This window comes from Elephas maximus, chromosome 24 (assembly GCF_024166365.1).
Source record: "Elephas maximus indicus isolate mEleMax1 chromosome 24, mEleMax1 primary haplotype, whole genome shotgun sequence".
In the NCBI taxonomy this organism is placed as follows: domain Eukaryota; kingdom Metazoa; phylum Chordata; class Mammalia; order Proboscidea; family Elephantidae; genus Elephas; species Elephas maximus.
In genome coordinates this window covers 37,418,505-37,433,049 of record NC_064842.1, presented here as the reverse complement: position 1 = coordinate 37,433,049, position 14,545 = coordinate 37,418,505, and the positions used below count along the sequence as shown (strand labels likewise).

Below are 14,545 nucleotides of genomic sequence, written 5' to 3'. Positions count from 1 at the left end.
TTACCATAAACTCACTGTCCTCTAAGTTTCCTATCTAATCTTTCCAGTTGCTGTTGTCAATTTGATTTCATATAGATATATCTTAAAAGAGCATAATGCCCAAGGCAGGCATTATTTACTAGTTAAGCTAAACTATTGTTTGGTCTTAAGAAGACTTCTGGGGATAATTTTGGTTTACAGTTTAAAGATTATCTCAGGGCAATAGTTTCAGGGGTTCACCTAGCCTCCACAGCTCCAGAAGTCTTTTGATCTGGGTCTTGAATGATTAAAAGTTTACCAAAACCCATTGCCGTTGAGTCAATTCTGACTCATAGCAACCCTATAGAACAGAGTAGAACTGCCCCATAGAGTTTCCAAGAAGCGCCCGGCAGATTCGAAGTGCTGACCCTTCAGTTAGCAGCCGTAGCACTTAGCCACTATGCCACCAGGGTTTCCAAAAGTTTACCAAGCTGAGTAAAAAGTTTTATTAGGTTGAAGCATATGAAGTAATAGACTGATCTCACAAGATGCAGGAGAACATTTCAGCAGAGGCACTGTGTGCAAAAACATGAAGCTTTCAGAACTGCAAGGAGTTTGGAATGGCTCAGGCAGAGGGTAAGTGATGCAACAGAGAGAGACGGTAAGAGGTGAGATGAGGTTGTAAAGGTCCTTAAATACCACACTACTGAATCCTGATTATAAAAAAAAAAACAAAAAACCCCAAACCCGTTGCCTTCGAGTTGATTCCAACGCATAGCGACCCTGTAGGACAGAGTAGAACTGCCCCCATAGGGTTTCCAAGGAGCGCTTGGTGGATTGGAACTGCCGACCTTTTGGTTGGTAGCCATAGCTGTGCCACCAGGATTGGTTTATGGAATCTGAAGGCTTAGGACCATAGTCTTGTGAGAGAACTCAGTCAGCTGGCATAATATAGTACATAAAGTTTATGTTCTACATCCTAACTTGGTGAGCAGTGTCTGGGGTCTTAAAAACTTGATAAAACTATTGGTCTCTACGCATCCAGAGTAAAAGAGAAAGAAACTAAAGACTCAGAGAAGAAACTAGTCCATAGGACTAATAGTCTACATGAACAACACCCTCATTTACCCTGAGACCAGAAGAACTAGACGGTGACTGGCTACCACTACTGTCCATTCTGATTAAAAAAAAAAAAAAAAATTTTTTTTTTAATGGATCCTGATAAAATGGGAGCCAAATGTGGAACAGAACTAAAATTCTTAAAAAGTCCAGAACTTACTGGATTGATACAGACTGGTTGAGACTGGAGGACTCCCTGAGACTACTGTCCTGAGACACTCTTTAGCCTTTTGGTGGCCCAATTGTTTTCTGCTTTGAATTTTTTGTTGATATCATGTGTTTTCATTAATGGAAAGAGGCTGAATCATTGAGTATGTCTGAATTTTTAGTGGGTAGTATGGATTTTTTTTTCTTGCCTCTCCCACAAGCCTGTCCTAAGTGTTTAGTAGTATATTTCAGTACAACTAATTATACCCCAGAGTCCCCACCGGGGTCTACTGGTACATATGTGTAACAAATAAAAATTTTCAAAATTTCTATTCAGATACCTCATACAGTACCCAGTAAAAACAGTAATTTGTGGCACATGCCCATTTCTTCAATTTCAAACAGTCATTAAGGGCCCTGCCTTGTGGCAACAAGCACTGTCAGTGGTTCGGCAACTTCCCAATAAACCCCAGAGGATGAAAAAGTTCATGGTTGTTATATGTACTGCTGGGCACAAAAGGGTTAAACCCTGAACCAAAACTATTCCATGAGGTCATTATTTAGCTAAATAACAGATTGGCTCAAAAAATAAATGCTATCATCCATGAGTACTGTGCTCCTTTAAAAAATCATCTGTATGAGACCAAATGGTCAACATTTACTCAAAAGCAGATGAGAAGGCAAGGCGGCAGGAAAACTAGATTGCTAGAAATGGAACAACCAGAACAGAAATAACAAAAAGGTTGACATGCTGTGAAAAATGTAACCAATGTCACTGAAGAAACCGCAGAAATTGTTAAATGGGAACCTAATTTGCTGTGTAAACTTTCATGAAAAACACAATACAAATCTGAATGATAGACAGGTAGGCAGGTAGATAGGTAGGTAGATAGATAGACAGATATAAAGATATAAACAGCACAGACTTTAGAGTGTGACTCTCTGGGTTCAATCCTGACTCCACTGCTAAGAAGCTATGTAACCTTGAGCAAATTAATTTTCTGTTTTGGGGTTATCTTCAATAAAAAGAAAATATAATACTGTCTATTTTCTAGGGTGGAATCCCTGTGTGGTGCAAATGGTTAAGCGCTGGACTACTAATCAAAAGGTTGGCAGTTCAAATCCACCCAGAGATGCCTTAGAAGAAAGGTCTGGTGATCTGCTTCCAAAAAGTCACAGCCTTGAAAACCCTAAGGAGTAGTCAGTCCTACTCTGTACACACGGAGTTGCCAGGAGTCAGAATCGACTCCACAGCTACTAACAAGAACAACAGCAATTTTCTAGGACAGTTGTGAGGGTTAAATGGGATAATATTTGTAAAGACTTAGAACAGTGCCTAGCACATAATATGTGCTTGATAAATGTTAGTTGTTTTTGCCATTCTTTATTCCAGCTAGAACATTAGTTCAAATTCTTCTTCCTCAATGTCATGGCTTTTCATTAGGGATCCCACTTACTTATCCAGTGTTTTCCTCTTTTCCTTAACACACACTCTAATCACATCAGTCTCCGTAATGAGACACTGAAATGCTCATTCCTATTTCTGGGTCTTTATTCAAGTTGTTTCTTCCAGAATGTTCTTTCTCTCCAAACAAATTCTACCCATACTTCAAGAAGCAGCTGTAGTCCCACCTCCTCCATAAACCTTTCTTTGACCTGTCGCTGAGTTTGCTTTCTCTACAACTCTGTCAGTGTCATCCAACCCCGCACTCACATGCTCTTGAGCTGTTTTCTAAATGTTTCAGGTGCACATGATGTAGAACCTGTTCCTGTAGGAAAATTCTAAGCTCCTTGTCCCACGTAATTTCTATTAAAAAAAAAAAAAAAAAAGGCGGGGGGGGGAGTCTAATAGCTGTGTAAACAATAGATGCTCAATAAAACCTTTTTAGTGATCAATATCAATCCTTGTTTCATTTTTATTTCCATGAACATTTTAGTTGAGGATAACTAACACCTTTATACCAAAACACTATCAACTGAGTCTTGGTCTCTGTGTGTCCACAATGCATAAAGAACGATAAGTGATGAGTAGAAAGAGGGGCAAAGTAGACCAGAACGGGAAAGCATGAAGAAAAATTTTAGCAGGTTTGGGAAAGGAGCCCACCATTCCCATACTCACTGATAATCTCAGGCTTTAAAACATAAGAAAAAAGATCCGTTTTGGGGATATAACATCAGAACAAGGCTCACCTTTTCAGTTCCTATACCTCAGGTTTCAGATTATAACTTATTAAAATGGATAATATTTATTAAGCGTTTATTATGTGCTAATTTAAGCAGTTGCCATCAAGTTAATTCCGACTCACAGAGACCCCATGTTATACAACATATTCGAGTTACCGCAAACTGCACTTAAGACTGTCTTTTTTTTTTTGGTACATCTTGTAGTATGTACTACATGCAGTGTTGTAATACGAAATTTGCTGGTTGTCATTCTCGTGCCAACCCTCAAAGACAAAAATCAGATATATAAAAATGCGGATAATAAAAGGCAATAATAACTTCAAAAAAAAGAGGTATTCGACTTACATCAGAACCCACACACAACAGTCGTTGGAACAGAACCCTGTCATAAGTTGGGGACTACCCATATACCTTATATCATTTAATCTTCAAAACGATCTTATGAGGCAGGCAATATCTCTATTTTACAGGGGGGAAAATTAAGTTTAGAGAGGTTAAATAAATTGTCCAAGTTTTTTAATAACATGCTAAATTGCCTGGAACACATTTATTTATTAGTACGAAAACAAAATATCCTCAGGCAGAACGTCAGGCTTCTGTAATACTGTCCCAAGAATCAACTGCACCCACATTGCCTCCTAAGAATAATACCAATCCATTTGGTTTACTGTGGATTCTACAGAATAAGCAATCCTTTCAAATAAAGCCTCAACAGAAGAAGATTTACCACCAGGGGGCAGCATATAAATAAATGCTACAGGTTTTCTTTCAAAACAAACCTCTTCATTTGGCAGAAGAAATCAGTTGGTTACTAAATTCATGTTTCTCAGCCAAGTTCTATGTTCCCTGTGGTGCTTACTGTTCAAGTGAGTGATGGGATGACTCTACCGAATCCTAAATTGAAACCACATCAATTCAGGGACAGCTAGATGTAGGATGCTGAGGGCTCCCAGGTTTCCACACCCAAGAATAGGAACAAAGCTACATGACTCCAAGGCCTCTTATGACCATGGCTGATTCCTACACACTTTCCTGCTACCTGCCTCTGATAGCCCATCCCATTTTATGAGAGCATAGCCTTTCCGCTGGCAGGGACGAGGGCCACACTCAGGTTAGAACAGAGGTACACTATTCCCCATAAAAATTCTTTAAAAACAGGCAGATGGAGAGCATGATGTCTACAAACTATACCACTAACGTGGAAGCAGCATGTGATAGGATCTTCCAATGAGGTGCTCACTAAGTCTGTGTGAATTTGGAAGATACTGTATCACCGAGCTGTCTCACTCCTCCTTACCTTTACCACTTCCAGCTCCTCCTTGCTGGCTGCCTGCTGTTTCTCCAGCCTAGTACTTAACTGGGAACAGATCTAAGGGAAAGAAAGAGAGTTTCATTATTAGAAAATAGAACGACTCTTGCAGCATGTGCTCGTACCTGTTTATCAACTCATATATGTTAGTCTAGCATCTCCGATCCTTGAACAAATTCTGCAAGTGAGTGGCAGTGCAAAGGCCAGTCACTTCTGCCACGAGCAGCAGAAAGAATGCCCAGAGGGTTCCATGGTAAAGCATATCTCTGTCTTAATTGGCAGAAAGAGATACAGCATAGATTTGGTTTCTTTCTGTCATTGGTCTTCCATGACCAGCTCCAGTGAATTCCTGGTCTCACCTTGGAATCAAGCTATAGAATCTTTGCTGAATATCTACGCTGTGCGAGGTACTATACTGGGAATCTAATGAAAAGAATTCTGAATGAGATACGTTTCTTGGCTACAGTCATAGAAGTTTCCTAAAAAAGTGGGAAGTGGTAGAGTGAATAAAATGAAGTTAAAACAGTTAAAAAATAACACAGACTGAAACTATTATCAAGTGGTTTGGCAACATAGCATATAAATTCAAAGCTTAGGTGTTGGAGTTTAGGACTGGTCCAGCTCTACTATTTTCTAGCTGTGTGACCTTGGGCAAATTCATTAATTTTTCTAAGCCTCAGTTTCCTCGTGTGTGAAAAGTGTTGTGCTATGACAGCCAAGTGAAAAATGCTATGTAAAAGGTATTAAGTATTGTGCCTGGTCCATAGTAGGTGCTCAATAAATAAGGTCTATTATTATTAAAAAATATATATTATTATTATTATTATTGGTTCTGAAAAAAGGTGCTAACAAGTACTAGGCACAGGTAAAAAATAATTCATTTCAAAGCAGAAAAACAAATTTCCGTTTAAAAAATATTGAACGTTCAAATCCACTGACTAAAATAGGAATCTTTTAGAAAAAACTAAAGAAACAATGGTTAGGGAATGGCAAATCTTAAAAGGGCAATTTGTGCTAAAATCATATACAGTCTGCTTCTATTATCAAAACAGACTTAAAAAAAAAAAAAAAACCAGTATACTCAAAAATAGCTCTAAAGACCAGGGCCCATTTGTTGAGTTCAGTCACCATTTTCTCCAGATTCACATCTGGGGAACAATTAATAGGACTATAAATTGTTTACTAATCAATTTATTAATTTAAGAGAACTGTAAAAAGCAGCAATCTCTCTACTAACTTTTGCGAACAATATACCCTTTCAAAATAAACCAAACCACTTTGAAATACAGCCAATAATAGCCAACTCCAACTGTAGAATGCATTTAGATTATATTTTAAATTCTAATTATCGTCTAACAGATGGGTCTGTTGCCTTTTACATTACTTGAAGTGTTTGCCAGGTAATATTCCAGAACAGTCCCAAGGATTACTATTTGAAGAGTGCCACATATGGCCGGCACCCATGGCATAACGTGACAATGAAAAAAAATGTATTTGCACACAGCACACGTCTGTCATGTTCCTTGTATTGGTTAATATCTAACCATTCCTCCTCCTACTTCCCAAATTAAAAACCTCAAGGTCACTTTCAATGATTTCTTTGTCTAGCAGGAAATGACTACCTTCTCCTTCTCCCTCTTCTCCATATTCTCTACTACTTATTTTAGTTCAGGGACTTATTTCTTCTCACCTGGATGCTGGTGTTTTACTGGTCTGATCCATGTCCTTGCCTGTGGATCTCTCCACTTGGTTCCACAATCCTCACAGGGACAAATTAGTGCCAATACTATGCCTCTGACCATGCCACTCTCCTGCTGAGCAATTCCTACTGCCTTACAGAATAAAATCCAAACTCCTCAGCCTAGCCCTGAAGACCCTTCTCGATCTGGGCCCTGACCCACCTTTTCGTCTCTTCTGTACTCAAAACTCCTGCCAAACCAAACTCTTTTCTAACCTATATCCTTGCTTTTCACACTTTTTGCACTTGCTGTTGCCCTTCTTCTATCATCTCCTCATCTCCTTCTCCTCTCTATCCTCTCCTCCATCTCCATATATCCAAATCTCATCTAGCCTTGATCACAGCTCAAGTCGTCCCTTCTCCAGGTCTCCTCATTTCCCACATCAACTAAGGTCCCTTTCCTCTTATTATGCACAGGTGTTATCTGGCCATGACAACATCAGCTTCTAGAGGAGAGAAACTGAGTCAAGCTAATTCATCTTTTTGTTGCGCAAATATCGAGCGTTGCACGTAGTAGGCATTAAATAAACATTGGTTAATTATCGTAAAAGAGTGGGACAGCTCTGAAGCCTTATTTCTAAGCAATCTTTCATGAAGGTGAGGAATCCTTATGAAAAAATGCTGACAATATATGGAGTGAACTAAAGCTAGTTCCAAAAAATAGCATGAACAATAATTGACATTTTTATTTACCATAATTTTACACAAATAACATGCACCTTTCTGTATTTGTTTGCCACGTGCCCTCCCCCTGTGAGATATTTTCATAAGCACTGCTATGCCAATTTTTTTACATGTTGCTGCAAAAATAATTAGCATCACATGCTTATGAAAATACCTTGTAGGGTGAAAGCGCAGTTGGCAAACAAACATAGAAGGCACACATTATTTGTGTAAAAATACAGTATATAGCAACAATGTATACTCAATATATTACCTCTAGTTGGCAAGATTAAGGGAGGCTTGTTTTCTTTGTGTTTCTTTACACTTCTCCAATTTTCTCCAAGGGGCCCTGATGGTGCAGTGGTTAAGTGTTCAGCTACTAATCGAAAGGTCAGCAGTTTGAACCGACCAGCCGCTCTGAGGGAGAAAGACGTGGTAATCTGCTTCCATACAGATTACAGCTTTAGAAACCCTCTGGAGCAGTTCTACTCTGTCTGTGGGGTCACTGTGAGTCAGAATCAACTCCACAGCAATGGGTAACAGGTAATTTTTCTACAATGTACATAAATTTAATTACACAAGAAAAAATTTCAAACAGCAGCAAGAAAAAAAACAGTGAGCATCAGACTTTCAACTCCTACGTGAGGCAGGAGACCCAAGGGAAATCCTTGGATCAGAAGATGGTGTAGGGTTCCTTTAACTCTAGAAACCTGGAACTTGATCGATCACTCAAGGGTGTCTCAGGGATGGCAGGATTCCTTACTATGTCCCAGCATGACCAGGAGGGACAGGAAGACACCACTGGAGCTGGAATGAGAGCTTTCTGTGACCGCACTGGAGACAGGGTGAGAAACGTCCTCAGAAAACAATCTGTGTATACATTTTTTAATGAGAAACTAATTTATACTGTAAACTTTCACCTAAAGTATAATAAAACAAGAAAAAAAACCATGCATTTGGGGAAAAAACAAACATCCTGCAGGACACAGAGCCCTCCTTTGAAAGGGCATCTTCTAGTGTATATTCCTGCGAGTGGCATCAGCAGTGGGTAGCACGACACAGCCATGTGGGAAAAAGGGCTCTACGTTCTGTACTGAGACCACCAAGGAGAAACTGATCCCTTAGCTACTAAACTTTACTCCTTGGCAAAAAGACAGATGGTACTATTGTGATCTACTGGAAATTAGCTTCTGATCAGGACAGAGACAGGATCTCAATGGCAACAATAAGGTTTCCAGTCCCTTCAAATCTACCAAACATTGCAAACAACCAACAATTGTTTTGATCAATTAGACCTCCCAATTAAAAGCAAGGATGTCCAATCACTGTCCATCTCAGAGGAGGGAGTAAGCCACCAAATTTAACAAATCTATCTCATTGTTCTGGAAATTCTAATCACAAAACTGTCTCTTCCCCAAATAAAAACAACAACAACAAAAATTTCTATAGCAACAAAACCCACAGGGGCACCTTACCTGTTTGTACTCAGCAATGATAGCTGTAGTTTTCTTTATTTCATATTCTGCCTTCTCCAGTTGTTTCCTGAAGACTTCTTTTAGCTAGAGTAAGAATGAGGTGCATCAGGATTCAGCCAAAATCTTAATAAATTTTGACAAACATATATTCAAGTCTCCCTGATTCGCAGTTAGTGATGGTGTTAACAACTATAACTGTCTATGAGGGGCCCTGGTGGCACAGCGGTTAAAGCGTTCGGCTGCTAACCAAAAGGTCAGTGTTTGAACTCACCAGCGGCTCCAAGGGAGAAATGTGGCAGTCTGCTCCGGTAAAGAATTACAGCCGTAGAAATCCTGTGAGGCAGCTCTAGTCTGTCTTGTCGGGTTACTGTGAGTCAGAATTGACTCAATGGCAATGGATTTGGTTTTTTTTTTTCTTTTCTTTTCATAATTGTATAGAATTTCCCCACTGAAGTTGCATCCTGATAATTTGAAAAGCCTAATCATTTCCAAAGATGCAGAAATCTTACTCTTTTTTCCCTGTCAAGACATATGAGCAATCTTATTATAAAACCGCTTATGCTAAGTACTTATTAATGGAAACCCTGGTAGCATACTGGTTAGGACCTACAGCTGTTAACCAGAAGGTCAGCAGTTCGAATACACCAGGCACTCCTTGGGAACCCTATGGGGCAGTTCTATTCTGTCCTATAGGCTTGCTAGAACTGGAATCAACTCAAAGGCAACGGTTTTGGTTTTTTGGTTGGTTATCTTAGTAACGTATCACTAATTAAGTATTCATTGAATATAGGAATCTAAAAACATCAAGGCAACATTGCATGCTAAATTTGTTACTCTTAAGGTAAGAAAAAGAGGGTTTGGGGACTGGAGTCAGAAGAAGGTGAAGATAAGAGCTCTTGGTAAGGACAGGAGACTCAGGGACCAACGGAAGTGACTTTAGAAGAAGCAAAGTTCACACATAATGCAGGTACTTATTATGGTCACTAAACGTGAAATTCTAAGTGCACATTTAGAACCACAGTTGTTTTTGTGGCCTGGCACCTGTAGAATTTTAGGTATGGGGGAAGGTTCCAGTGATGAAAAAGCTCAGGTGTTAGCAGATAAAAAGGAAATAATTCAATTCTGCCAAATGTTTGAACAAATAACCAAACAAAAAAAACTAACTCTGCTTAACCTTTAAGTACATAATCAGAATAAATAGATGAATTCTCTATCTCAGCGTCCCAAATTATTAACAGGGTGCATTCTCTACTTGCTATTTCATCAGTTATTATGATTTATAATTGGGTTCTTTATCATTAGAAGATGTCTAAAATATCTTTATATCTGCTATACTCTAAAAGCAGTTTGTAGGTTATACTTATTCAGACTTAGTTGCTTATATTAGTCTCTGTTCTCTAGCTTACATAATTTGACATGAACAATAACCCCCCCTGTAATAATGCCCTATCGACTTCAGGACTGCTTAGCTAGCTGAGAGACTCTGAGCAGGTCTCGTTGAATTTATGTAGGCCATAGCTTCCTCATCTGACAAACGAGAATAATTCCGACCTCACAAGGGCACCATAAGGGAGGATATATGTATACAGAGGATGCAAAGCTTTTTGTATCGGGTTTTCCATGTACCGGGTAAGTGTTCAGCAAGTGTCACATCCCTTCCCGTTTTAGCTATCAATATCAAAGGCCACTACATGTCTGTGGAACCAGGGAGCAGGTAGGGCATGGGTAACTAACATTCATTTGACAATAGCTTTAATCTTCATCTAAAGTACTGAAGTGGCCCAAAGAAGTGGTAAAGAAAAACAAAACAAAAACCATCAGGAGGCCTAAATAATCCAAAAACTAGATAGTCATCCCCTGAAAAATTCTGAGTTGGTAAAAAAAAAAATATTGGGCCATATAGTAAATGCCAATGATCCAGCAGTTTGTCATTTCCTAATGAGAGAAAAACATCACTAAATACTAAATACTTTGTATAAACCCTAGAAAGGTGCTGAATCAACACCTCCCTCCTTCACATGTAACTTCATTGGAACATCTTCTGGCTTCTTGGATAGGGGCCTCTGAAATGCTTTGTGCTCTGTCATATATTTAGTATTACTGACGTCTCAGCATAAAACTCATTAAAATAAATGCGTTAATAATCGTGATTTAAGAAGGTTCTTCACTTTATAAGTTAGTTACATTAGTGAAATTCAAATAAGCTCTTCGCAGTGGACTTCACTCAGTTTTGAAGAAAATCTAATCTGTGTCAGCCCCCTGGCTGGTGCTGACAGGGATGGAGAAAGAACATTGGTAAGGCTACCTCTTCTTAGAGAAATGGCAAGTTCCAACCCCTTGGGCCGAGAGGCCCCTCCTATCACTATTCTGTACTCCTTTGTAATGGTGTGCTATCTTCCAGCTGATTAGCCTCAAAATTCATATGTAGACTGTAGGGTGCTAACTTCAAGGCTGGTTCCCAAAGGATTTCTTTTTATACCCCCAGGGAATATAAGGTTTGAGTGCTCTGCCAGGAACATTGGCGCTTCTTCCCAGGCACAAGTCAGGAAAATTAAGCGTGACTGATTGAGGCAGAGGCTGTGTGGTAACTTCCAGCAGAGATCTCCATGGGTTTTCAATTTAGCAGTCGTCATAAACTACTTCAGAGAAGTCAGTTATCTTGGAGATACAACATGAAATTCGCAGACTTGTCAAGGCTCTTGGATCATAATTCTAAGTTACTAAACTTAGAGAAAACTCAACACTCTTGCTAGACATCTCAGCTAAGGCAAACTCCTAAGAGCTGTTCAAGGGTAGAAAGGCTGCCTTCTCTTCTAACACCCTTTAGAAGAAGTTGTCGAGTCTCAGTGCTACTAACATTTACTGCTTCCACTTTACCCTTGGTTTAGAATAAATTCTGTTTTACTTCTTATTTATTTTATGGTATTAATCCTCTCCCTATTAATATATCCATGTAGAGAAAAGCCCACATATATGCCTTTTACCTGGGCAGTTTCTTCCTCCTGCTTCCTCTTTTCTTCCTCAGTCTCCACCAGCCTCTGTTTGGTCAGGAGGAGTTCCTTATTCAATACATCTGCCTTGTCTTCTGCCTGTAAAAGAGGGCACCACACAGTCATAAAGAGGGTGAAGAAAGTATGTGTATACTTTCTCCAAACCATCTCCAGTCTTCAGTTATTGTTCCAATATTACTGTAAGCCATTCTTTTCCCTCCTAGCTCACCCAAGGGGTGACTGCTTTTATTGAATGCCAACTATACTGGGTGCTTTGCATACATTATCTCTAATCCTCACAACAATAATTATTTTACAGATAACAAAAGTGGAGGTTGGAGAGACTAAATAACGTGCCTGGGGTCACACATCTAATATCAGAGCCGTGATCTGAATTCAGATTTGAATGACATCAAAACCCCCGCTCTTCCTGCTCTTTCTAAATGCCTCTTATACATTTTCCTCAGATGTCACAAGAGCACTCACTCTGCGACTGTATAGATGGATCTTGATGAAGAGGTAGAGCCTCCTATGGAAGCTTCTGGCTGGTGGTGCATGGGGGTGGGTTCAGAGAGGATGAGCAGACAGGCTGATTCATGGAGAACAGTTAGGTGAGAAAATTCATAGGCTAGCTGAGGAAAACTGACCCACAAGCCACTCACACAGGACAGCAAGTACAGTGAGGAGAAATTAAGCACAGAAACCAGCAGCACAGGGGGCCAGGGGGAAACCTGAAGTACAGATGAGGAATTCAGACAGAAAAGACCATATTTCTAAAATGGCCAGAGTGTATTCTGGTTTTAACTTGAATGCAGAGGCAAAATTAATGATGAAAGCACTGTCTGTATATTTAACTTAACTATGTCTCATGTACTTTGGACATGTTATCAGGACGGACCACTCCCTGGAGAAAGATACCATGCTTGATAAAGAGGAGGATCAGTGAAAAAGAGGAAGACCCTCAACGAGATGGATTGACACAGTGGCTGCAATAATGGGCTCAAAGATAGCAATAATTGTGAGGATGGTGCAGGACCGGGCAGCACTTCATTCTGTCGTACACAGGGTCGCTATGAGTCACAACCAACTTGACGGCAACAAATGACGACACCTGTATATTTTACAGTTTAGGCCTCTCGCTTCATCCTTTAGATCTCAGCTTCAAGTTCACTTCCTCACAGCAACATTCCCCAAGCCCCATCATCCTCATCTAAATTAGTTCCCCTGTTTAAATTGTATTTTCCTTGATAGCACTTAGCACAATCTGTAATGACAAATAACATGCGTAATTGATTTGTCTTGCCCACTAGACTGTAAGCTCCAGGAGGCAAGGACCAAGGCTCTTTTGCTCATCACTATATCCCCAGCACCAAGCACAGTGCCTGGCACAGAGTAGGCACTCCTCGGGAGTGAATGAATGAGGTTCTCTGAAGTCACTGTAGGAGCAGACTGTGTGGAGTAAACGTGGAGACAGCACAGGGCTGCAGGATCAGTTCAGCAGAGAAATCCACAGATGCGGAAGAGGGGTGGCCATCTGAAGAAGCTACCCCTGGCTGACAGCAGCACAACGTTATCCAAGTAATCGTGAAAACCGGCCAGGTTGCCTTCTGTCTGTGTTTCGCCATATCCCCCACATGTCCAGATGGCCTGGCCAGCAGTATGCTGGGTACTGGCAGAGGACCTGTGCTCCAGCTTTTCTGTTTTCACTGTCTCAGAGCTCCTGATGTCTTATACCCCAATGGCTATAGCTCTGCTATCAGACATTTTGGAACTGTTGGGAGAGTTAAGATGAAAAAGATTCTTTTAAAGACCCTGAAATTTATTGTGATGTATTAGATTTTAGGGTAGGGGGACCTGTGCAGCAAAAGAACATACTAAAATTAGAGGTTGATCTAAAAAAGTATAACATTTATGTTGCAAGTAAGTTTTCATAAGTTTTAAGATACTTGATGTAGATTATGGGAGCTCAAAACTGAGAATCCTAGAGCTGCAAGCCAGACAACTGAAGTACCCTACAAAGTAGGAGTACCTCCCAAGTCTCTGCTGGATGATCTTACCAAAAAAAAAAAAAAAACCAAACTCGTTGCTGTTGAGTCGATTCCAACTCACAGCGACCCTATAAGACAGAGTAGAACCGCCCCCATAGGGTTTCCAAGGTTGTAGTCTTTATGGGAGTAGGCTGCCACGTTTTTCTCCTGCAGAGCAGCTGGTAGATTTGAACAACCAAGCTTTCGGTTAGCAGCCAAGCGTTTAACCACTGTACCACCAGTGATCCTAGAAGGCCTTAGAGCTGCCTATCGACTGGAACTGTAGTTAAAGTCCTACCCCAGAATGTTCTTTCATCTGAGCCCCATGACTAAATAAGAATGCAATGAACCCTCCTCTTATGGCACTCCCAGCAATTTCTATTTTGTGAAAAGAGTCCTTTAAAAGTATGTACTTGGAAACCCTGGTGGCGCAGTGCTTAAACGCTATGGCTACTCAAAAGGTCGGCAGTTCGAATTCACCAGGCACTGCTTGGAAACCCTATGTGGCAGTTCTACTCTGTCCTCTAGGGTTGCTATGAGTCGGCATTGACTCGACAGCAACGGGTTTTTATCATGATACTATGAAATAAATCCGTTTTGTAAGTTCAGTTTCTTACAGAGAAATTCACCAAAAGTTTTAGTTTTTTGTAAACTTTTGAATAGTCAGTGAAATTTTTATAAACATCTAAATATTTATTCTGAGATGACTTATTATTTCCATTTACACATTTCTGCTGAACAGTCTTCACTAGGTCAAATAAAGCAATATCACTCTATTTCTGTTGTTATCAGATCTGACATCTGCAGCAATCACTGTGGGTGCCATATGAGAGGAGGCCCAGTTTCCCAGGAAGCTTCATCCAAAGTCTCCCTCTCTGCTAAACAGTAAAGTAGGACCAATCTTCTGCTCATCAAAATAGGACTAGATCTGAAAT

General features: G+C 40.1%; 1 protein-coding gene across 7 annotated transcripts in view; it reads right to left on the bottom strand.

Moving 5' to 3' along the window:
• The window catches only part of RABGAP1L (RAB GTPase activating protein 1 like), a 739,959-nt gene that overhangs the window by 8,497 nt on the left and 716,917 nt on the right, over positions 1–14,545 (bottom strand). For all 7 annotated transcript variants that reach the window (XM_049868622.1, XM_049868624.1, XM_049868623.1 and 4 more), the window contains 3 exons: positions 11,578–11,682; positions 8,594–8,677; positions 4,706–4,777 (listed from right to left, as the gene is read on the bottom strand). In XM_049868622.1, the coding sequence (XP_049724579.1) occupies positions 4,706–4,777; positions 8,594–8,677; positions 11,578–11,682 (261 nt within the window). The remainder of the gene's footprint in view (positions 1–4,705; positions 4,778–8,593; positions 8,678–11,577; positions 11,683–14,545) is intronic.